Source organism: Rhipicephalus microplus, chromosome X (genome assembly GCF_043290135.1).
Source record: "Rhipicephalus microplus isolate Deutch F79 chromosome X, USDA_Rmic, whole genome shotgun sequence".
In the NCBI taxonomy this organism is placed as follows: domain Eukaryota; kingdom Metazoa; phylum Arthropoda; class Arachnida; order Ixodida; family Ixodidae; genus Rhipicephalus; species Rhipicephalus microplus.
This window is the reverse complement of record NC_134710.1, coordinates 240,313,515-240,339,370: the sequence shown is the minus strand read 5'-3', so window position 1 is coordinate 240,339,370 and position 25,856 is coordinate 240,313,515. Positions and strand designations below refer to the sequence as shown.

Genomic DNA, 25,856 nt, shown 5'->3' with positions numbered 1-25,856 from the left:
CTGGTTTTTTCAAACTCCTGATTCACATTTTTGTTGGCAAATTGCTAGCACATCCGCGATATTGCCACGACAGGTTGGCCACGTTCAAGTAGCCTGCCGCAATCATCCCGGCACGAGCACCAGGCTAGACCCAGCTGGTATGCGCTCGTGCGCTCGGGCAACGAGGAAGGGGAAAACAGTTTGATCTGTACAACTCGACTACTCATACTTTGACGACCATAGTCATTAGACCCATGGGCACAGTTTGCTCTAATAAAGACGCTTGTGTGTGTTTTTTTTTTAAACAAGTGTCTTCATTAGGGCGAACTTGTGCCCACAAGTGTAATGACTATGGTCGTCTAAGTCCGAGTAGTCTAGTTGCACAGATTTAGCTGTCTTCCTCTTCCTCGTAGCTCGAGCGCAGGAGGGCATGGCGCATGCCAGCGGGGTCTTGCCTGGTGCTCATGCCACGATGATTGCGGCGGGCTACTTGAACGTGGCCAACCTGTCACGGCAATATGCTCATGCCCTGTTGTGAGAAGTGAAGGAAGACGACGACGTGTAAGCAGAGACACTCGTGCTGCTTTGCCTGTGTGGCGCTTGTAGCCTGTGTGGCTAATGCGTTCTTTAAGAGTTTAGTAAAGTATTCTTTTACAACGTCTTGTGCGCTTCAAGGACACCATGAAGACTAAGATTTCAGAAGTGGTATGGTCATCCAATCGCCAAAAGAAGAGTAAATGTGAGTTCATCGTTGCATGGAACTGGTTACCCTAACCCTCAGATGGAACGCACTGACTGTCAATCCGACTGGCGGTGGAGACGCAGCACCTGGCCATGGCGACAACATCACGGCTCACGACTTACTTTAATTTATTCAAAAAAAGGGCAGGCTGTTATCAATCGTGCTGGAACGACTGGTTTTGGCCGGTGCAGCACAGCCTCAACCATCGCCAACGTTCCAGGTGGTCACTGACTTTAGCCTCAACATCAGTCCATTCGGCGGCTCCGAAGACGCTCCTTCGGCACACGAGGGAATTGAGAATATTTGTTGAACGTCTGACCTTTACGGGTGGCCAGCTGCGTACACGCTAGAAACTGTCAAGGCCCGGTTGGTTGCAGCTGCCAAGGACTGGTACCATTCGAGGAGCTCCCAAATCACATCGTGGGAGGATTTCGAGGTACATTTTCGTCTTACCTTTGTCTGCCATGGCTATAGAGTTTACGCAACCGGCCATCGTCTGTGCTCAACCAGAAGCACCATGGCAGAAGCAGGCGACGCCCAGTGTCTACAGGAACCAGAAGTCGCACCTGATGCAATTCCCAAGAGACACAAAAACCCGCTTTTCAAATAAGCCCCACCACACAACGAGAACTTCGGAAATAACAAAGCACCTAGTACGAAGGAAGACGAAGAATCGAAGCCGAAGGTGTCTGCTGGAGCATCAGGAAACCCAAAAGACGAAGCAGAAGCTGAGGGCAAAGGAAAGTAGACGAACTCCAAACCTGGTGCTGCGAGAAAAGACAGCGCAGTGGAGAGAGTGAAGGAAAACCCGGAAAGGCAGAAGAAACAGCAGGAAAAGGCGACAAAGAAGGGAAGAAAAAGGAAGAAGATGAAAAAGAAACCCTGGTACAAAAAGCGACCCATAAGGATAAGCAGGAGGAGGATGAGATTGCAGACCAGCCAAGCCAAGGTGACAAAATGGAAGGCAAGGCTCGAAAGAAGTAGGAAAAATTGCCGGAGAGCAGATAGAAATAAAGGAGATCGAGAACAAACAGCCCTGGACCAAGCCAAAGAAAGATAACGAGCCATAGAAAAATAACGAGTCAAAGCCAACAGAAGCAGACGGCCCCGAGAAAATGAGAAATGCCTGAGTAAATCCGTCGAAAGATTCGCCGCAGATGGGCCAAACGCCGAATACGAAGTCTAGACTAGAGGACACTGACATCGTGCATGTTGCGGCTTTCGTCAAGTTCAAGCCAGTCAAGAAGGCCAGAAACTACGGCATTCCCTTTAAAATTTTGCCCTATGATAGGGCGAACTTCTGTGTGCCGTGGAGAACTCGACGCATCAGTGTATAGGCATAGCTATTTGTGTGTGTTATTTGTTTGTTTCTTATTTACTTTGTTTACATCGTGTGTGATTCAGAAAGTAGTTTAATAGGATGGCCGAGTGTTTTCATTAAAAAGCAACTAGTTAACTTTGCTGCAGTTAAGTAACTTTGTCAAAAGTGCCTTAATGAGGACGTTAAGCTCTGCAGGATGGCTGAATATTGGCAAATTGCTAGCGCATCCTCGATATGCATGTGCCCTGTTGTGAATAGTGAAGGAAGATGATGACGTGAAAGCAGACACACTCGTGCTGTTTTGCCTGTGTGGCGTTTGTAGCCTGGGTGCCTAGTATGTTGCTTAAAAGCTTAGTAAATTATCCTTCTTTTACAATGTCTTGAGTGCTTCAAGGACGCCGCGAAAATAACAACTTTTTATAGAATGGTACATACAGGTTATTGCCGTATTATCATTACTGTTGTTGTGCTGCTGTTCAAGTATACTCGTGGGAAAAATTTTCACTTCATCATTAATCAGCGTGTTTTTATTTCTAGGTGAAGCATTTAGAGTGTGCAGCGATACATTCCTTAGAACTGTTTGTCTTCTGTTCTGCAGGAGTTTCTTGAGCATTCCAACGACCTCCAGTTTGTTCGTCCACAGGAGCCAAATGAGCTACCTGTATCATCTACCGTGGAGGTTATAGCGCAAGTAAGCCACAGGCACCAATTTAATATGTGGGGAATTTTAACTCTTAGCATGGATGCATTAAGCTGTCCTGCCATGTCTAGAACAATTGTCTTAATGTTTCTTTTTTTTTTTTTTTCAGTAAAAATGTTGCTCCTGACTTCGACACTTAGTGGGACAATGAATAACAAGACACAAATTTTAAGGCTAAGATCAGTGAAGAATGTATATCATGCATAAAAACAACATCAGTTACGCAATTCAATGACGCTGTACCGCAGGCCCTTCCGTCTCGGGAAGATACTGGGTTCATGGCCTACACATGTCTTACAGAAGGAGCAACTAATGTCACCTAAGGGGTCATGAACAATCCCTCAGGCTCGGCGAGAAAACGCATCCTGTGGATATAAAACACTACTATGAACACTGCAGCCAAACTTTGCAGTAGTGTGAAGCAAGGAGAACTTACAAGTAGAGCACGAATTTGCCATTTTCTCGGGTGTTATGTTTTCATACAGAGGCATGTGCTCTCTCACTTCAGAGCTGCTGGCACATGCTGCTTGATCGTACAGCAGGTAGCCTGCTGTTGGGCAATAGCGGGCAAAAATCAAGTTTGGCGTTTGTATAAGGTCTGTTTCTTGGCACAGGTGCCATGTGCAGGTGTAACACGCCATAGACTGCTAACATTACGCAGTGAGCCATACTCAAGAACAGGAATGAAAATAGGAGAGGGAGAGAGATCATGTTTCATTATGCACAGTCAAGATAAGATCACCACGCGTACTGATGCAAGTTTTATGTACTGCCATTCCTCTCTGCTTAACTTCCAGCACGCTCGTCAGGATGAGAGAAAAGAGAACGCACTTAAAGCTTGTAAGAGACTTTTTAACGTCGCTTGTTCTGGACAGATTAGAGAAATTTTTGCTGCAGTCTGTTAATGAGGCAATAAACTTGGATCACAAAGTCATTCAATGATTACACCCAGAAAAATGGTTCCTGAGCCTTTTAAATAAGCTTCAGAAAGAGAGTAGTATTCTTGGTATGGAGACAAAACTTTGAGAGCCTAGAGATTGCTTATTTCATGTAAATGTTCTTTGACTTGACTTTGTTTTGTTATGTGGCACTTTGTGTGTCAACTTATTTGGTATCCTTATGCCTGGAATTTCTGTCAATATGAGTGCAATGTGATTGGACTTCATGTGTAGCAATAATTGTCTACATACTCAGTGTCCATGGGACTTTAGTGTTTGTGAACTTACTAAGTGTCATGTGACTGGACTGCATTAAGTGTCTAATTTCAAATAATTCAATCTGTGCAAAGGAGAAGCCGGTGCTTTGTGAGAGCATCAACATAATAATAAGAAAAAAGAAGTAGATGTACATTGACTGGTCTATTTATAATTGGACAGATATATTTACATATATGTTATCTGGATTATGCATTATGCATGCAGTATAAGGAAATTCAAACATTTTGTTTCACTGCCATGCATATATTCTCCTGTTGGGCTTGCAGTTCTGCCTTTTTTTTTAGCATAAAAATTTTCACAAGATCATGTGTTTCCTTATTTCTCATTTTGCCTGAAATCTTAAATTTTTGTAAAATGAGAATTGGTGCCTCCAGGGCTTGCGATGTCTATCTTGGTGGGCCTTACTGATTGTTTACGAGTGGTTTATGTTCCTTTGCCCAGCTTATGCATCTGCCACTATGGCTAGCACAGATTTTGTCACATATGAATGGAGTACATCTTAAATCACTGTAAAATCTGTGCATCATAATTCACTGGTGTTGTCGTTGACCTAAAAAAGCCTTGCAAGTCTGTTTCCATCAACTGATGAGTTGTATAGTGTGTACTAGTGCTAAAGTGCTATACATTCAAACCTCATTGTAACAAAGTTACATCACACATGAAAATAAGTTCTTTACATGCAAAAATTTTTTTAAAAAGTTTATTCCTCACATTATATATATTGCAAGACAATTCTTTATTTTCTTTGTTATAACCAATATTTTGCTATATCCTGATTCATTATATCGAGATTTGAGTGTACTTGCTAATCCTCAAAGCAAGGAACAGCACTCTTATCATGTCTGACATTTTCTTACTGCTTCAAAGCACAAAACCACTTTCGTTATAATATAAATCAAATAAAATTTTAATCAAAGAAAACAAAATTTTATTTCCGTCCTGTACAAACTTACAGTTAGAGGACTATGGCAAAAAAGTTGCCAAGAGGCGGCTTGAGTAGTCTGTAGCCCAACAAATATTTGTTTTAATTGGGAATTTAATTAAAGAACAGTTACATTAATGGAAAAGTGGGATACACTTACTGTAACTGTTCTGTGATACTATACTGCGACTTAAAGATTTATATTTTTTATTGTAGGCGTTGTGAAGTAACAGAAAGTATTGTCCTGCCTTTTTTCTTCAGAGTATAGATTTAGATTCTACATCTTCAAATGAAAACCCACAGCAAGAGGGGCAACAAAGTTCCGCGCCAGCAGCAAGTATTGTTTCTGCTGATAACAAGAAACCAAGGTTAGTTTCAATGATTTACAGTGATGTTGTGTATAGTTGATTCATTAATATAAGATATTTATACTTATTTAGACCATGTGTGAAAAAGGTGAGACCATAGTCAAGTGATCTTTTCTTTTAGTCTTGCACCTTCCATATTATTATTATTATTATTATTATTATTATTATTATTATTATTATTATACACTTGTGTATACTAAGGCAGGGGGCCATACGAGAAGCATCAATTAAAGAATAAAAGATAAAGTATGCTACAAAGATCCTATAACACAGCTCTACACGGCAAATTTCAATAATATTGTCACAGTATGAGCCAAACAGGTTGAAGACATGGATGCTAGCTCATGCGGCCTATCAATGCCTTCATCGCCTGACCAACAGCTCCACCTTGTTTATAAATGCATTCAACCTTGTCTCAATTTTCAACTGTAACAGTTTTGTAGTGGTGGTGCACAGCTCATACTGTGGGAATGTATCGTGTGGATAATCTGTACTTGCTAAGCAGGTTGAAAAGTACAGATGGGTGGATGTTGACTTTTGGCATCAGTTTGTCGTGCACAGGTCAGTTCATTGTGAAAAGGGACACGCAAGTGTATTGCTCGCCCTTCCCGCAGCACCATGTACAGCAGGCGGCGAAAATCGAGCACATGTGCAAAATTATACAGAGGGGATACATGCAGCGCATAGTCTGCTACTGCAATACTGTAACGCCCCTTTCATCCTTTTCCTAGCTCACGTGCGGCTGCGATGTCGTGGCTGTGTCACAACAGCATGCCTAATGGGGACACCTATCTCGTAAAGCCTGTCCTCCTCAACACTGATCTTATCGTCTTTGGCGCCACTAGCACAGCCAGTCGCATTTCCCTCTTCATCGCACAATTCATCACAGTCACTGTGTCCTTTGCCAGTGTCTCTTCTGAGCTGTTCTAAGGCACGAGAAAATCCTGCTGTGTAAAACACTTTCAATAGCCAAAAGGGGACTTGTCGCAAAGATGTGACAATCAGATGAACTACATCCAGCTAATCAATTTCGTACATCACTCTGTTGTCATATGACAGCACAATGGGGTCCAGCAAGTTCTTGTGACACCTACAGGCAATCTCAAAAACAAAGAACAATCTCTTGCGTGCATTTGCAAGAGCTATTCAGCTTCTGACCAATAAAACACTCATGAGCGCTCGTGCACATGGTCGTGATAATGATGCACACATGACTACCCCAAAGGTAGCTTGGGACTGTGGATAGAGAACTATCCCATCGGCAGGAATTCAGAACTCTCCTTTCACGACCACATACGGCATATAGTGAGAGCTAGGTGTTTGGATGAAGCCCTTCAGTTCATAGCAATTTTTGCCTTCTGCTCTTCTAGTCAACATTTTGAGATATATTTGATTTCCCCAAAAACATTTATGGGTAAGGGGGTGCAAATTCCTTGTTGAATGTAAATGTTCTGTGAGAAAAAATTTGGAATAAGCGAGTTTGAGTTAATGAGGGCTAGTGTAGTAAAATAGCAAGTTGGGCCAGTTGGTTGGGATTCATCTTGAACTTTAACAGTGCTATACTAGAAGCACAGACATAAGGAAGAAGGAAACAAACAACACGGTACTGACTCTCAATAATTTTAAATAAATATTACTTGAGAGTCAGCAGTATATTATTTGTTTTCTCTTTCCTTGTGTTTGTGCTTACAGTGTTGCACTCTTAACCAAGTTCAAAAGTGTTTTGTAGTCGGAGTGTAGCTAGGAGTGGGAGGGGGGGGGGGGGCTTGATGACTGGTGGCAAATTTATTTATTTTAGTTGTACATGCACCTATATCACACACACATAGGCACCCCTGTTTAAAAACCTTTCAAAGAAATCCTGGCTATGCCCCTGGTCTATCACATTATTTTTATGAGAGCACTACACAACACATATTCTCAAGATTATTATTTAGAGTGTGCATATATTGCTAGATGAAATGGAACCATTTACTAGATCTCTGGTGAACAGTGTGTGGTTTTTTTTTTTTTTGCTTAAATTTGGCACATCACTCTTTTTTTTTTTTCTAGGGAAGCAACATATACATTAGAAAATGACCAAGCATCTTTAGCTTATAGTACGACCCAAGCTCCTGATCAGACCAATGACACAGAGCATGTGAAAGCTGCAACACTGGGCTCTAGTTCCGAGAGTGGCAGGTGAGTCTGCTTTTTTTTTTTCTTTTTAAGGGGGTGCTCATAAACACTGTTATTTTGTCTGTGAACAGTGGATTGGAGTTCTTTGAAATCTTGTACTGAATGATGAGGCAGGTATGATGTCCTAGGTGCTGTGCTGATCTTCACACGTTTACAATAATGCAATTTTCTATTTAATGCAATATCTTATTTGCATTTATAATGTTTATATTGTTTGCTCAGAAATATAAACTTTTATACTAAAAGAATCAGTATTTACATTTTCGCTCTTCGTGTGTAATATTCTAAGAATAAGCTCTTTATTCTACTGTACTTTCAAAACTTAGAGCTACTGTGGAACCAGTCTTGCCAGGAACCAAGCAAGATCAGGAGTCGCAGGGCCCAGAAGACATCAATGCAAGGGAACCCATAGAAATAGAAGAAGGTAGTTTTGTTCCTGGCTCTACACTAGGAGCAACAGAGCCAAGTGAGCAGCTGCCCGATAGCACGCTGAAAAAAGAAGGTGATGAAGGTACTGACCACGATCGCAAGGAGTCTTCAGAAAAAATGCCCACTTTTGTGGAATGGAAGCAGAAGATGCTGGCCGAGCATGAGAAAGGTGGTAAGAGAAAACTTTATATTTGAGAGCATGTTGAGATCTTTGTGAACCACCAAAGCAGATGTGTTGAGAAAGGGTTATCCTAATAAGTACTGATATCAAAGGTGTTCCACGTTCGTGTGCATTGCCCTTATTAATTTGTTTTTGTGTGTGCTCTATGTCCTCTGGTAGGTTCTATTCCTACATGAGTATTTACCATGTTTATGTGTGTTGACAAGGGTATAGATAATTTTCTCAATTACAGATGCTTCAAAGCACTTTAAACAGATATGCGACTCCAGCCAACCTTTTTTTATGTGAGCCTCAGTTTGGAAAATTTTACCTTTACTTCAGTCTATGATACAAAACAAATAGAGCAGACTACATATTCCATATCTTGCGGAACTTGCATATATTGCATTTAAGCGATATATTATGTCAATATATACACACATAAACATACATAGCATTTAAATATTTATCATCATATTTAGCAGACTGCAATGCTATTTTATGCTGTTTTGTGGAATGTTTGAATTTAAATACTTTCTTTATAATGTATATTAAAGGGGAACAACCACCGGAAGTACAGAGCACTTCACCTAAGAAAAAGCCAACTGGGAGCAAGAGCAGGCGTAATTATGCCTCATACGAATGTGGTGCAAAGGTGCTTGCCACAAATGCAGAAGCTGATGGAGCTGGACGTGTCCTCAATGAACAGATGGATGAGTACATGCTAAACCCATGCAAAGCCAAGATCTGGTTTGTCATCGAGCTGTGTGAAATGATCCAAGTTTCTCAGGTGGGAAGCTGACTTAGCTACCTGTCAAACATTTACTGTGATATTTTAAGAAGCTTTGGTGCATATTATTTTTTTAATTAAATCGCTAATAGAGATCTTTGTAAGCATGAGGCCGGAGCTCAGACTCTTTGCATGTGTCCTGTAATTTGTATAGATATGAAAAATTGCATGTTTTTATCAGTTACAGTGGCATCTCTCTAATATGCTGCTAATATTCTAATTCTCTAATATTCTATTAAATATTAAATAGTTGACTTATTTACAGCCGGTTAAGGAAGCAGCATCAGCGATACAGATTAGCTCGTGCCAGTCTATCTTTGTCCTCTTCATCTCCATGCCACTGGTGCGTCGCATCATCGCCGGCGGTGGAGGCACTGTCTCAGAGCTTTAAAGGTCGTTATCTCACACTCTTGTAGGGCTCGATCCGCGAGATGTGGACAATATCACTGAACTACACAGCAGATGATGATGGATAGATGGGGCTAATGTCATAGGTAACAGGTGTTACTTGACACAATACATGGTAAGGCCCTGTGTAAGGAGACAAAAGTTTTTCTGATAGGCCCACTTAATGATGAGGAGACCAAAGTGAAACGAAGATACCGGGAGCAAAATGTACGTCTCAATGCTGGGCATCATACTGACGCAGTTGGTTGGTCTGTGACACCATCAGCCGAGCACGGGTGAGCTAGCGGGCATGATCGGCTCACGTGATTGCATCATAGGCGTACTCGCTGGTAGACGAGGTATGAGCTGAGATGACTGTGTCCAGTGGTAAAGTCAGCTCTCTTCCGTACAATAGGTAGAACAGCGAAAAGCCCACTGTGTCGTGACGAGATGAATTATTCGCGAAAGTTGCGTAGGGTAATGCAAGATCCCAGTCTCGATGGTTGGGCGACACGAACATAGGGAGCATATTTGTGACAGTACGGTTAAAGGGTTTCGTGAGGCCGTTTGTTTGAGGTTGGCAAGCGGTAGGCAGTGTGTGTTACGTGGAACAAGAATGCAGGATGTTGGCGACGACTTGGGATAGAAATATACGGGCATGGTCTGTGAGGAGTTGTCTGCGGGCACCGTGAACTAATATAATGTGCTGTAACAAGAAATTAGCGACGTCAGTTGCATAGCTTGTCAGTAGAGCTTGCGTAATAGAGTAGCATGTAGAGTAATCTGCAATCATGGCTAACAATTTGTTTCCCAATGTAGATGTGGGAAAAGGACCAAGCAGCTGTAACCCAATTCGATAAAATGGTTCTGTGAGTATGTCGATTGGTTGAAGATGGCCAGCGGGTAGCGACGATGGTGTTTTACGACGTTGGCATAACTCACACGGGGCGACGGATCGGCGTACCGAGTGAGCAAGGCCTGGCCAGAAGAAATGGTGCCGTAAGCGCTCGTACCTGCGAGATACACCAAAGTGTCCAGCTATGGGAGCGTCGCGAAGTTCGGCGAGGACACAGCGCCGCAAATGCTTAGGCACAACAATGAGGTCAGGCCCATCAGGTTGGGAATCGCGGCAGTATAGGACACCCTCTTGAAGAACAAAGTGGTGGACTGAAGCGTATTTTGGGGAAGCGCTGATGATGTCAAGCAGCAATGAATTCTGTTTCTGCTCTTCCCCAATATTAAAGAAGTTGGACACTGACAAGATGGAATGCTTCGTGGGCGCGTCGGTGTCGTCAGGATCGTCGACTGGGTACTGGGAGAGGCAATCGGCATCATGATGCAGGCGGCCAGATTTGTAGACAACCGAATAGAAAAACTCTTGCAGGCACAAAGCCCAGCAACCAAGGTGCCCCCACGGATCTTTCAGAGAGTTCAGCCAGCAGAGCGTGTGGTGGTCGGTAACTACCGAAAATGGGCATCCATATAGGTTGGGCCGAAATTTCGCTACTGCCTAAACGAGAGCCAAGCACTCACGCTCTTTGATGAAATAATTACGTTCAGGGGCAGATAGAAGGCAGCTGGATTATGCAACAACGCAATCACGGCCACGTTGTTGTTGGGCTAGCCCTGCACCTGCTATGTCCAGAAGTGTGCCAGAATTGTGCCACTTCAAGTGTGCCAGAATTGGAGGAGTAGTGAGAAAAGTAATGAGAGTCAAGAACACAGAATCCTCTTCGAAGCCCCATGAAAACTGAACGTCTTGCTTGAGGAGGTGTTTAAAAGGCCTCGCTATGTGCGCAAAATTTTTTTATGAGGCGTCGGAAGTAGGAACATAGTTCGATAAAGCTGCATACATCCTTTCCAGATCGTTGGACAGGAGCCCAACGGGCCACAAAAATCTGGTGGACATCTACCTACACCAGTTTTGGACATACATACGTCTGATAGAGATCCCCATAAATCCGCCAGCTGCACTACAGTAGTCTGCAGGACCCTTATGCGCAAAAAATTGACGATCCGTCGAATGTCCGATGGGTGACAAAAATTGTACGTTTGGACACAGGATGTAGCTGCAGTTAGCCTTTTCAGTATGAACACTGGACGTACCTGGGAATATTGCTGAAGTTACCAGACGTGCATCGGACATGCATTGTCTTATGCCGTACAATACAACGTTGGCCCTTGCCATACGCGATTGGTCGAAAGTCCCGCATTTCTTCTACAATAAGGACGTTTACACGGGCGTCGGCGAATTGCACATGACAAGAACGAACCTTCCGTTTTAGCACTCAAATAAGATTGCGACATTGCTACAGAAGCATTAAACCTGTTTGGTACAATGCGTTAGCTTGACTGGCTTTTATTACAGCATGGCATGCTGCAACTAAAAAGCAAATAAGGACGTGGCACATAGTACGGGGGGCAGCAGTGAGTGAGTAATAACTTTGTTGCCACTGTCCGGCGGTATTCAGCCGGGTGGGGCTACATGCACCCCAGCCTAGGTGATGGCCTCGAAATCCTTAGACACGGGCGGCTTCCTGGGCATGCCGGACTCCCCACAGTTGATCGGCGAGGTCGGGGCTGAGCAGAGCCGCCGCCCATCGCACCTCACGGTTCGAGAATGCTATGTCTACCCGGTTCATAGGAAATTGCTGCACGCTCCCGGTGCACTCCCACAGCATGTGCTGCAGTGTCGCTCTTGCTTCATACGCTTTAATGTCGTCGGATGTATAAATGTCTGGGTAACATAGGCGTAAGATCACTTGGTTCGGCATGTGAGTCTTTGTCTCCAGGCGACCTCCTGTTTCTTGCTTAGTTTTTTGTGTGGTGGTGGATATTTGCATCTGTTCAGTCTGTAGTGTTGGGTGATGTCTCTGGAAGTTGTCATGCGATCCCCCCACGTCCACTCCCGCACTGTTCTCGATGTCTGTGAGACATCGGGACTGCCGGCAAGCACCACAGCTCGGCATGCAAGGCGTCGAGCCGCGGCGTGGGCAGTCGTGTTGCTCGCGAGTGGAGGATCTGTGTGGGCGGGGGAGCATACGAAGAAATTGTCATTTTTGTGACAACTATTGCCTTCACGAATTTTGAGAATTTGTGCTGCTACGCGGGAGATCCTGCCGCTGGCGTAGTTGCGTAGGGCCATCCGAGAGTCGCCTATTATCACTTTGGCGTCCGTTGTAGCTATCGCGAGGGCTATCGCCGCCTCTTCGGCACCTCTGTTTCTTCCGTGCGTATTGCAGCGCTCGCGATTCAAGTTCCTGCGTGATTCGTGATCACTACAGCGAAACTGCGTTGCCACTCGTAATGGACCGCGTCTATGTAAACGGTGTCGTTACTGTTGCCGAATTTTTTTTTCCAGATGTCGTGTGTGTCTGTTGCACCGTCTGATGTGATGAGTAAGATGCATATTCCTGGGCAACGGCAGAACGACGATGCGCTTGTGAATATGTCTGGGTATTCTGACTTTTTCGCCACGCTGCGTATGGTAGTTTATGCCCAGTCTCTCAAGGATGTGTTGACCGGTTCTGGCTCTCGACAAACGTTTGTACTGGCTGATGTTGTGTGCTTCGATTAGTTCATCTAGGGTATTGTGCGACCCCACCTTGAGAAGTTTTTCCATGCTAGTAGTTATTGGTAAGCCTATTGCATGATTGTACGCCTTGCGGATGAGACAGTCTAGCTTGGTTTATTCAGTCTCCTGACACTTAAGATAGTAGGCAACGTACGTTATGTTGGCTCATTACGAAAACATGTGCCAGGGGAATGGTATTACTGTTCCATTCCGCTATAGTGATTTGTCATTCGTTGCAGTAGCCGGAGCGTTCCATTGACAGCACCACCTACTCTGTGTATGGTTTCAACGGTGTGGCCATTGGCTGACAGGTGCAAGAGCAGTACTCTAATGTTAACTTGTGGGATGAGGGCGCCGTCTGATGCTACTACTTCAATACCTTCGTCTGCACACTCGCTGGAAGAATTGTTGTTCTTGGGTTTACGTCCCCTGCATGTGGGTCTGTAGAGAAGGAGCTCCGATTTAGCCGTGGAACATTCGAGGCTCGTGTCGCAAAGGTAGTCCTGTACCACGTCGACCACCTCCTGCAACGTTTGCTCGATCTGTTGTCATTCCCATTGACAACCCAGAGGGTGATATCATCGGCGAATAAGCTGTGGTGGAGGCCTTCTATCTCAGGTAATTTTCGTGTTAACTCGACAAGGACGAGGTGAAAAAGCATGGGCGAAATTACGGAGCCCTGCGGCTTGCCCATGCAACCCATGTCTATATCTTGCGATTCTAGTCAGCGGATCGCTAAGTAGGCCTGGCGGCCTAAAAGGAAATCTTGTACATAGTGGTACGTTCATTCGGCCAGTCCCAACGCTCATATGCTTTCAAGTATTGCGGTGTACGGGGTGCAGCAATCTATATTTATTTAAAAACTTAGATGACTTTCGAACACAATATAAGCTTTCACTTGAAATTTTATGAACAATGACGATCATATGATGCACACCGGGTCCGGTCAAAGAAAGTGCACTGGCAGTCGCGTTCACAGGCGCGGTCCCAGGCCCAATGACTTGCACAAACAGCAGTGAAAAGCTGCATACAAGAAAAATAAGTAAGCTACGTTGAGTTCGAAAACATAAGACAGATTTCCAATTACAGATCCGATAAAATGCAGTCAGGTATTTGTAAATAACAATCAATTATAACTGTACTCAGACGAGGCACGTATACAGTAGAAACATTGCACTTCGTGGGTGACTAGCCGGCGTAGTTGTAAGCATGCTTGCCTACAAGTATATCGGCTTGTCGCTTTCACGCACATAGGCCCGTGTACTCAGATTTGGGTGCACGTTAAAGAACCTCAGGTGGTCAAAATTTCCGGAGCCCTCCACTACGGCGTCTCTCATAATCAAATGGTGGTTTTGGGACGTTAAACCCCACAAATCAAATCAATCGCTTTCACGCACATGCCCACAAACGTGAGTTGTAACCCGTAGAAGAACAAGAATATCTAAAATATGTCGAGTTAGTCTAGCTTATTATTCGCACCGGCGTGTGTTCTATAGCTATGCGTTCAACCAAGATTCAACCGTCAGCAAATAACTGTCATGCTTACCGTTTTAATTATAATTTTAAAATGTAGCAGTAACGAAACGACAAAAAGTTAGGGGCATTTAATCGGATTTACCGAAATGTTATCCGAATGGGCTAAGTTTAGCTGCATTCTCTATCGGCAACGAAGCAACGAAGCACATCCGGCCATTGAATTGAAATGAACCGTCGGCAAAAACACACAGTAGCACTTCTTCACAAAACACTGATGCAAAATATGCAAGATACAGAATGCGGAATGTTACTTGACTCTGGATGGCAGCTGCAGTCATCCATACAGGGAAGCTGAACACGCCAAGTGCTGACCGCCGGCCTGCTGTTTGAGCCACCATGCATCGTTTTGGCGGGAGGACAAGTTTCACGGCCCCTGGATAAAAAACATGGGTCATGCAAGTTGCAACATGTGTGACATTGTACAGCTTTTCACTGCTTACCCGAAGCAACGGAGGGCCTGAAGCTGATGCGAGCTGGCGTGCACACCAATGAGCGCCTGCGTTTCGCTTGCGTGTCACACCCGTTATTTTATCGGTCTCATTTGCGCGAGCTTGTTGCTGCTAACGTCATTCACGAGCCCCTTGGCTTGAAAAGTATATGCCTCACACATGTACAGCCACCCATATTTTTTTTAACCTGAGTGCACTAGCGTTGACCGCCCAGTCTGTGAGAGCCTTATTAACTGAGCGTAGCGGCGAAATTATACAACGACAATACATGCATATGCCTGCCATTAAGTCTACAGCTATCGTATCCTAGGCTGTTCTCGGATCCAGACATCAGGAGACCGGAAATAGGGAATCAATACCTGCGGCAAGATCTTGCACTTTCAGGTTTTAAAAAAAAATTGGTAGCTGTAAACTCGTGCTTGCGGTGTCAAGTCAATTATTCTGGGGAGTTTGTTGGTAATTGCACCATTTGTTAGGAAAAGCGACAGTCTCTGCTCTTTAGACATGACGTTTGGCCATTTTGGCACTTTCTCGACACAGCTTTCTCGGAATATTTCAGGTGGACGTTGAATGGTGGCTCTCTATAGTGCCTAAACAATGTCTTGAAGTACACGTTATGAACTTGTTTGGCAGATCAGGCTATGTTGGAGTCGTTAAAAATACTAATAAACTGCAAGCAAGCACATTTGAGGCGCTATTCTTCTATTTTGTAAATGTCTGTTTTAGGTCTCCTCTTAGACTAAGAGGTATAGATAACCGTTTGTAGTCGTTTCATAGTGTTTAAAGTTACGTTTCTCGGGATGTCTCGTGGATGTCCATCTGCGGTCCAAATTATTACGTCCACATGAAATCCTTTGTAGATATCCTTCAAATGTTACATACAGAAAACAAAATGGACGTAAATAACAAACGAAATGCAATGGCCCTAGGTCGTCCCTTTGATAACTGGCTCCGGACGTGGACGTTCGGCTATAATTCGAATGTCCATTGGATTTTCGTGGCCCATTAGGGAAGTTTTTGACGGCACTGATTTTTGCTGGGCCTATTTGTACACCGTTTGTGCCGATTAAAGGGCCCAGTACAGTGATTTGATGACATTTGGACGAGTTGAGCTGCAGGCTAGTGTGATGAAAGATGCCTAGAACGGCTGAGAGGCACGCGCTCTATACGAGTTTCAAATGTTGGTGAAAAAAGATGGTGTTGTCCAAGTAGCACAAACAGATGGACCATTTGAGTTCTCTGAGCAGGCAGTCCATTCGTTCAAAGGTGGCTGGAGCGTTACAAAAGCCAAAGGACATGACCTTGAACTATTATAGGCCATTGGGGGTGATGAATGCAGTCTTTTCACAGTTCATTTCATCTCCCTGAATCTGCCAGTAGCTGGAACGAAGGTCTGTAGCGAAACAATAGCGGCACCCATAGAGGTAATCATGGGCATCATCTATTCGTGGTAGAAAATAGACGTATCTTTTGGTAATTTTGTTTAGGTGTCGATAATCGACGCAGAAACGCCATGCGCCGTCTTTCTTGCGGGTTAGCATGACAGGAGAAGCCCGAGAACTTCAGGATGGCTCAATGATGTGCTTGGTGAGCATTTTATCGACCTCACTTTGAAAAATGTGACGCTCAGCTGCCGACACCTGATATGGACACCTATGAATAGGATGCTCATCACCAGTGTTTATGCGGTGGGTCACACCAGTAGTTTTCCTCAATGGACGGCCGCTGTGGTCGAAAACGTCGATGTAGGGTAGCAGAACCTGGTAGAGCTCGTCAGTCTGCTGTGGCATTAAGTTGGACGCAATCATCGACCTAATAGCGCTGTCAGAGTAAGTGTCAGATTGATGTTGAGCGTGGGGGGTCAGAAGGAGCAGCCATCGTGAAAACATCTACCGCGTTCTCTTCTAAGGTGCAGATCAATGCCAAAGAGATCCCTTGCGGCAGCACTTTAGGTGTCAAACTAAAGTTAACAACTGGTAAGCACGTGTAATTTCCTGCGACGGACAGATTGGTGTGCGGTAATATAATGCCGCATTCGATGAGGACATTCGTGATAAGGGTCAGAACATAGTCACCGTCAGGAACTTGTGGTATTGGGAGGAGCTCTATGTATGTCAGTGTTTGTGGAAGGAGGCGTGCATGTCCCATTGTGCAGAGGCCACTCGGCCGTTGTGCAAAAGCTTCTGTTATGGGCAAGTATAGACGGAGCATACTGATTGACAGTCCATCAGGGCAGAATGCGCGAGCAGGAAGTCGAGACCTATGATTACGTCGTGCGGGCATTTATCAAGGACGGTGAAGAGAACAACTGTGTCGATCCAGGATGCTTACACGAGCGGTGTACATTCCAACGATAGATGATATTCCACCACCGGCAGCACGGATAAACTGAGTGGTCGCAGGTGTGAGAACTTTCTTGAGCTTGTGTCGAAATTACTCGTCTTAACTGAAAGCTGAGGGCCGGTGTGGACAAAAGCAGTCACATGCATGCCGTCTACTTGAACGTGGTTAAGGTTCCGTTTCGTCTGTATGGTCAAGAGAGGTTTTCTGTCAGTCCGAGCTATGCAGAGCCACCTCTGGGGGCTACAACACTTAGTTTTCCATCGGGGAACCTCATGGGAAGGCGGGGGAAGATAGTCGGCTGGGCAGGGAAAAACGAGACTGGCAACTTTGGGGAGATGGCGAGCGGAAGTAGTGGGGTCAGGAGCAGGGGCGGAATGTTCGGGACTGGTCTTATGACGATAAGCGGGGCGAGCATAGAAGGTACGAGAGGAAGCTTGTCCAGGGGGACCCCAGAAACTTCTGCAATGGCAAGAAATGTGCCCAATTCGGTGACACGAGAAGCAGATTGGCTTGTGATTCTGTGTTAGTCATGTCAACGGATAATGGAACGTTGAGGGAGAGCCAGTCGGGAACGGGCGTGCCGGCGTGTATTAAGGCTAGAAGTTGGTACGGGGAGCCGGTAAAATACAGCTAAGTCCTAAGCTGGCAATTTCCTGCCGGACGACTGCTTGAAAGAGGGGCAACGTGATTGAAGGAGAGGGGTCAGGGGACGTTGGTGCCACACTAGCTGGAGCAGCCGCCTCAAGTTTCTTCCTGATGAAGTTGTCACAGATGTCTGGTGGACGACATGTGTCGAGACACGAGGACGTTGCGGCGGTGTTCGGAAGGCACTGTAAATAGTGGGAGATGTGCCCGCTTTTAGCTTTTTGAAGCCGGCGGCATTCTTGAATAATGACACGTTGAATACCAACAAGCTAAACGCATCGTCGGCGATACCTTTGACTATATGGGCTACTTTTTTCAGGCTTGAGCATGTTCTCGTCGGCCTTGCGGCCTAGGTGCGAGGACATCATGAATGTAGTTTATGTAGGGCTCGGTGGAAGTTTGTGCGCGAGTTTACGCATTCTTAGCGGTTTGTCGACAACGAAACTGGTTTGCAAAAAGCTCACGAATCTGTTCTATGAAGCTGTCCCAGCTGGTAATGTTGTGGTCATAGGTGTCGAACCAGACACGAGGGGTTCTGTCGAGGTGAAATATTGTCACGGTTATTAGCCGTAAACACAAAAGGAGGAACAAGCCAGCATCACGAGCGGCAGTCTCTGGCGCTTTTCGAGGAAGACGACGTCGCGCGTCTGCTCTTGCGCTTTGTTTTTGTGTGTGAATAGAGCCTTGCTGTTAACGTCAAAAGGAAGCCTTGTGTCCTGTTCTTTGCACGTTGCGACACTGGTGGAGGTGCTGGGCTTTTACGATTGATGCTCGGGACTCCTTCGCGGTCCGGCACTTCAAGTCCGACACCGGAAACCGTTCCTTCAGTGAATACCCCTGTCCACCACTACAGTCGCCGATAGCGAGGCCTTAGTCCTGAGGTGATTCCCGTGGAACTTTCCCAGCAAAGCACTCCGACTGGAGAAATGGCAACTGCAGGTGCTTCCCAGCTGACTTTTAAGCAGCCTCAGATTCCGGAGACATTCCATGGTGAGGCGTATGAAGACATTGAGGACTGGTTAGCCCAGTATGAGCGAGTCGCTAAGGCAAACCGCTGGAACACAGAGCTAAAGCTTTCACGCCCCTACTTCGCTTTAGCAGACAGCGCTCGTACGTGGTATGAGAAGCACGAGGTAACGCCGTCTTCATGGGATGAATTTCGGCAGCAAGTTCTCAGCACCTTCGCAAACAACGACCGCCGTGACTTTGCTCAGCAACTCATCGAGTCTCGGGTCCAGAAACTGAATGAGAGTGTCGCCATGTTTGCGGTGGACATGACGCGCCTATTTGGACGGGCTGACCCTGATATGCCTGAAGCCAAGAAACTCCACCATTTGATGCGAGGCGTCAAAGAACAGCTGTTTGCCGGCCTTCTCCGCAACCCAGCGATTGTTGCGGAATTCATCAAAGGGGCTACAGCTATCGAGCGCGCACTGCAGCAATGGTGTTGCTATTACGACCGACCAAACAGTGCCTCAATCAGCGTCTCTGCTCTGACGGCCGGCAGTGACAGTTCTCTGCGTGAGCTTATTCGCAAGGTTGTTCGTGAGGAGACTCGCAGCTTCCTTGTGACTCCGCAAAAACGGGCGATGGCTTCGGTTGGAGAAGTTGTGCGGCAGGAAATCAGGCAAGCATTTTCGCAGCCTGAATCGCTACCAGCCCAGCGATCTATTAACTACGCGGCAGCCACCCGACATCCATCGCCAGTGCTGCACAACTCGTCTGCACTGGCTCATTCTTACAACGCGCCGGCGGCACCAGTCTACAACCCACCGCCACCGCCGCTACCACCGACGACGACGACTCCGCAATGTAACGCACCTACTGAAACTCCGTTCTACCCGCCGTTCTATCCTCCGCCGACACCTGTAACTTCGTCGCCGAGGGTGCCTACCAGTCGACCATTCGTTCGCAAAACGGATCTGTGGCGCACCATCGACCGCTGTCCACTGTGTTTCAATTGCGGGGAAGCTAGACATGTTTACCGCATCTGTCCATATCGTGAACAAAGATACCCGACCTATGCGCCGAGTTTTTCACGGCCTCATTTCGACACCCGACGTGACAGCGCGCACCCGCAAGGACAGCCATCCGCTCTGTATCGTCGATCCCGCTCTCCATCACCTTCCCCGAACCATCGTAGTTACGCTAACGCTGTCCGGGGCAAGTCCCCATGCCCTCATCGGGGAAACTAAGAGCTGCGACCTTTGGAGGAAAGGTTGCCACTCGTCGAGATGCTGCTATACCTCCAGTGCCAGTACGTTACGACGATACGGTGAACGATACAACGCCGCCGACCCCACAGGAATTCGTTAGCACCGACCTAGCTGTTTACATAGACGGACGCCCTGTGACAGCGCTAGTAGACACTGGCGCAGATTTCTCTATCATGAGCGGAAAGCTTGCCAATTGGGTTATAAAAGTTAAAACGTCATGGACGGGGCCTAACATAAGAACTGCGGGGGGCCAACTGATGACGCCGACTGGAAAGTGCACTGCCAGAATTAGTATCGGTGATTCAGCTTTCGTTGCCATGTTCGTGATTTTGTCCGAGTGCTGCAAAGACCTGATCTTGGGGATGGACTTCCTTTGTGAATACAGCGCCGTCATAGACATTCCAGGCAGGTCTGTTACATTTTCGATGGCCTCAGATCAAGCTTCAGATACGAGATGTAACGACCAGCGGTGTAAACATCTGCGCGTCTTCGAAGATCATGTGACCTTTCCGCCCCGTTCAAGCGCTCTCCTAGCTGTAACATGCGACCACTCAGGCAACTTCGACCACATCGCTGAACCAATTCCAGCATTGCTATTCAGCCATGGCCTATCTGTTGCAAGAGCCATCGTAAGCCTCAATTGTGGACACACGTTGTTTTGGTTACGAACTTCAGTACTGAGCGACCACATCTTGCAAGAGGTATGGCAGTCGCGTATGTCGAGGAGCTCATTGAGGTTGCAGGCTGCTTGACTGTGGAGAAAGCCGATGTCACCGGGTCAGCCCCTCTATGCGTCAACGTTGGCCCATGTTTACTGCCCCCGCAGAAGCAATGCCTTCTGAAGCTTATTAATGAGTTTCAGGACTGTTTTTCTTCGACGTCCAGAGTTCGCCAAACGCCGTTGATGAAACATTGCATAATTACGGATGAAACGGCCAGACCCATATGGCAGAACCCATATCGAGTAGCTCCGCGGGAACGTGAGGCCATAGAAAGTCAGGTGTGAAAGATGCTTCAGGATGACGTTATTCAGCCGTCAAAAAGTCCTTGGGCATCACCGGTAGTATTGGTGAAGAAAAAAGATGACACCTTACGTTTCTGCGTTGATTACCGCAAGCTCAATCAGGTTACAAAAAAGGACGTTTACCCGCTGCCTCGTATAGACAATTCTGTCGATCGACTACGCCATGCACGGTATTTCTCTTTGACGGATTTACGGAGCGGATATTAGCAAATAGAAGTTGACGAAAGAGATCGAGAAAAAACAGCATTCGTGACACCCGATGGTCTTTATGAGTTTAAAGTTCTCCCGTTCGGCTTGTGCTCAGCACCGGCAACGTTTCAGCGGCTCATGGACACAGTCCTGTCAGGTCTAAAGTGGCAAACGTGCCTGGTATATTTGGACAATGTAATTGTATTTTCAGCGACATTTGTCGAGCACTTGAAGCTACTACACACGGTATTTCAAGCGATACGATCGGCCAGACTAACACTGAAGCCAGAAAAATGTCACTTTGGCTTCGAAGAGCTTCTTTTGTTGGGACACCTTGTCAGCAGTGAAGGTGTACGGCCTGACCCAGACAAAATATCCACTGTTGCAAGTTTTCCTACGCCAGCAGACAAGAAGGCAGTGTGGCGATTTTTAGGCCTGTGCGCCTATTACCGACGCTTCATTGAGAGTTTTTCGCGTATTGCATCACCTTTAACACAACTCACCCGAGAAGACGTCACGTTTGTGTGGGGTGAAGAGCAGTAGGAAGCGTTCAACGAGCTGCGACAATGTCTTCAAAGCCCGCTAGTTCTCGGACACTTCGACGATGACGCTCCGACAGAGGTTCTCACTGACGCCAGCAATGTCGGCTTAGGAGCTGTGCTCGTTCAGTGGCGAGATGGCGCCGAATGAGTAATTGCTTATGCAAGTCGGACTCTCTACCGTACAGAGGATAATTACTTTACCACAGAAAAAGAGTGTCTTGCGGTAGTGTGGGCGGTCATGAAGTTTCGTCCATATTTGTACGGCCACCCGTTCAAAGTCATCAGCGATCACCACTCGCTTTGTTGGTTGACGAACATAAAGGACCCGTCAGGACGATTGGCGCGCTGGAGCCTCCAGCTTCAATAATTCGATATGACTATAGTTTATAAATCCGGAAAGCGACATACAGACGCCAATTGCCTTTCTCGCGCCCCATTAAAAGACGCAAATGCTGAAGATGATGACGGTGCGGCGTTTGTCGGTGTAGTAAACACGTCTGCAATGGCACAGCAATAACGCGATCATCCCGAGTTGCAACCCCTTAGTGATTTCTTAGAGGGACGCACATCTGCTATGCTAAGGCTCTTCGCAAGAGGGGCAGCATCGTTTTGTTTGCGCAATGAGGTCCTTTATAAGGTGAACTTTTCTCCGAGCGGCAACACCTACTTACTTGTCGTCCCAACACTACTCAGGAAAGAAGTACTAGAGGCGTGCCATGACGAACCAACATCCGGTCATTTAGGCCACACACGAATGCTACGCCGAGTGAGACAGAAGTATTACTGGCCGAAAATGGCAGCAACGGTTCAACGGCACGTTCGGACTTGTCTTGAGTGCCAACGTAGGAAAGTGCCAGCCGTCAAACCAGCAGGGCTCCTCCATCCAATTGATGTACCGGAAACTCCATTCGCTCAAGTCGGAATGGATCTTCTAGGACCATTTCCAACTTCGGCTGCTGGTCGCAAATGGTAATTGTAGCCACAGACTACCTTACTCGCTACGCCGAAACCAAGGCTTTGGAGCGGGGCACAGCAAGTGAAGCAGCCCGGTTTTTCATTGAGAATATAGTCCTGAGACATGGCACTCCATCTGTAGTAATAACTGACAGAGGAAAAGCGTTCACAGCCGGGTTATTACGCACAGTTTTAAGACTAAGTGGAACATCTCACCGGCGCACAACGCCATACCATCCACAAACAAATGGTCTGACGGAACAGCTGAACAAAACGCTTGCGGATATGCTTTGCATGTACGTCGATGTGGAACATAAAAACTGGGACGACATACTGCCCTAAGTCACTTTCGCTTACAATACGGCACAGCAAGAGACAACACGCATGACACCATTCTGTCTTCTCTATGGCCGTGACGTCACAACAATGCTCGACGCTATGTGGCCACATGAAAGTGATGGCGTTGACACAAGTGCAGACTACATAACTCAGCTTGCTGAAGAAGCCTGCCAACTTGCCCGCGTACGTATTCGTCGCCACCAAAAGTATGACACAAGGCGCTATAATCTTCGTCACCGACCTGTCTCTTATGAACCAGGACAGAAAGTTTGGATCTAGACCCCAGTTCGCCATCGTGGCCTCTCGGAGAAACTCTTGAGACGGCACTTTGGGCCGTGTAAAGTCCTCCGTCGTCTCAGTGATGTTAACTATGAGGTGATTCCCGACAGTCCACATTGTTCAAGACGTCAGACATGCACCGGAAGTTGTGCACGTGGTTCGGATGAGACCTTATTTGTCCGAATGAACCCGCGGGTTGCCAGGGACAACAAACCCTTCCGCGATGATGATGAAGCATCGGGACGATGCTTTCTTGAGAGGGAGGCTAATGTCACGGTTATTAGCCGTAAACACAAAAGGAGGAAGAAGCCAGCATCATGAGCGACAGTCTCTGGCGTTTTTCGAGGAAGATGACGTCGCGCGTCTGCTCTTGCGCTTTGTTTTTGGGTGTGAATAGAGCCTTGCTGTTAACGTCGAAAGGAAGCCTTGTGTCCTGTTCTTTGCACATTGCGACAATATGACATTTGCAAGCATGAGCGTGGGTCCCACTTATAAGTGGCGCCGACCCGTTCGTCAAGGCGTAGCCATTTGTTGACGTCCAAACTCTCGTGGCCCGAGAACACACCAGGGTCTTTGAGGGCGGAAAGCATCACGAACGCTGTTGCGGCCACTGAATTGACAGACAAGGCAGAAGGCGTGGCGACCGGAGAGAATGTAGTCGAGTCTTGATCAGTCATGTTGAAAGCCGCGAGCGAGCGTTTGCTTCGGAGTTTCGTGGTGAGGACGGGGATTGCACCATTTCACCAAATATGTTACGAAAAGGAGACCGACTCGGAAGAGTAGGCACAGATATATTTACAGCTGGTTAAGCGAGCAGCGCCAGCCATACAGATCAGCTCGTGCCAGTCTATCTTCTTTGTCCTCTTCATCTCCGTGCCACTGTTGCATAGCAATATTACTATGAGCTTTGCTCAGTAAATTGTACCTTTCTGACATTGTTCTTTATTCAATCACCTCTCACTTCTGAACACAGCAGTGCTTTGGTTAACTTCAATGTAACGTAAATTTGTCTTTGACATTTTTTTTATTTAAAGGGGCCATGCAACATTTTTCCAAGTAACCATCAAGTGGCTTTTTTGAATCAGTTTATTGCCTCACGAATCAACTGCCACAAAAATTTTTAGAATCCTTCAGGTGCAAGCGGAGTTAGAGATTTGTCGATGCCATTATTGCTTTCATCTCGTCCCGGCGTATGCACTGGAAGCTGAGCAGGGAGGGATTACACAAGGAAAAGAAGTAACTTCACATGGGCTTCATCATCATTATTATTATTATTTTCTGAGCGTGTGATTTACTCTAGTTTGATACGGGCATGCGGTACCACATCTGCCATTACTTTGCAGCCAATGAGGCTCATAATGGCCAATGACTGTGAATTGGGATATATAGCATGGTTATTTGGGTATATGGCATCATTTCTAGGAAGTAAAGGAAACAATTTCTAACTGACTTTAAAAATAATTGTAAATTCCAGGCCGCATGCTACACTATATGTTTTGCTCACGATGTTCTCGGAAGCCTCGACTAGCAATTGGCAGCATTTTCTGGCAATGCTGAAAAAGTGTTGCAGGGTCCCTTTCAGAAGCTGTTATATAGTTATGTTTGGATATTTTTTGCAACTCGTAGTGCTACCTTTCTTTATTTACTTAAACTACTCATGCTGCTTCTGTTATGTTAACACCAGGCAAATGATTCTTCTGAATTCAGTCCTAATGCCTGCATTGGCTCTTTGATTGTGCCCAGAAGACAGATGACTATGTACACTCCCCTTGCACTTGTTGCACTGTGGCTTGGCATTGTGGCACTTGTGTGGGCCGTATCCCCCAGATACACTGGTGAACCAATGTACCTCGGGAAGCTTGTGCATACTGGGCTATGTATTTGAAAATGCTACCGTTGAACTGGAAGTACACCTAAAGCTCGCCATGATTGCTGCAAGGAATGTACAGGAAGAAACAAGGTGCTGATAGAAAAAAATATTGGCACTCACTGAAAGCTACTAGGCATAGACAGCACCTGCATTATGGAATAATCAAGCATCTAGCAAGTTGAAACTTTGACGAAAGTCGTGGCTTGAGTGGAGATACCTATGCATGGTACTTACTGAAACAATGTAAAATTGCTTGATAGTAGGCCCATAACCTGCACATAAAAGATTTATCTCTCTTTTTCTTTTTGTTACCAGCTTTGTATTTTTTTTTGGGGGGGGGGGGGGTTACATTGTTTCTGGTGCAGTTATTGATGAATATGTCAAGGAGTACGGGAGAGGGTCTTCAATGGTACATTTCCCGGCTTCCTTGACCAGGTTGATATCGCCAATTTCGAGCTGTTCTCTTCAATGCCCAGAGAGTTCGCTGTACTGATGAGTGACAGGTACCCCACGAGAGACTGGACACCACTTGGCATTTTCACAGCACTGGATCAGAAGGTGGTACAGAGCTTTGACCTCCATTCAGAAGCCTATGGAAAGTACATCAAGGTAATTTTCGAGTTGTTTTTGTTATGCTCTACCAGGCACAACTTGCTTACATTGGGCTTAGCAAAAAAAAAAAATTACTTTGCAAGCACTGTGA

General features: G+C 46.0%; 1 protein-coding gene across 4 annotated transcripts in view; it reads left to right on the top strand.

Moving 5' to 3' along the window:
* LOC119187799 (SUN domain-containing ossification factor) overlaps positions 1-25,856 on the top strand; it is a 133,337-nt gene that overhangs the window by 57,348 nt on the left and 50,133 nt on the right. For all 4 annotated transcript variants that reach the window (XM_037435880.2, XM_075878859.1, XM_075878860.1 and 1 more), the window contains 6 exons: positions 2,641-2,733; positions 5,143-5,249; positions 7,302-7,430; positions 7,754-8,028; positions 8,574-8,806; positions 25,589-25,762. In XM_037435880.2, the coding sequence (XP_037291777.2) occupies positions 2,641-2,733; positions 5,143-5,249; positions 7,302-7,430; positions 7,754-8,028; positions 8,574-8,806; positions 25,589-25,762 (1,011 nt within the window). The remainder of the gene's footprint in view (positions 1-2,640; positions 2,734-5,142; positions 5,250-7,301; positions 7,431-7,753; positions 8,029-8,573; positions 8,807-25,588; positions 25,763-25,856) is intronic.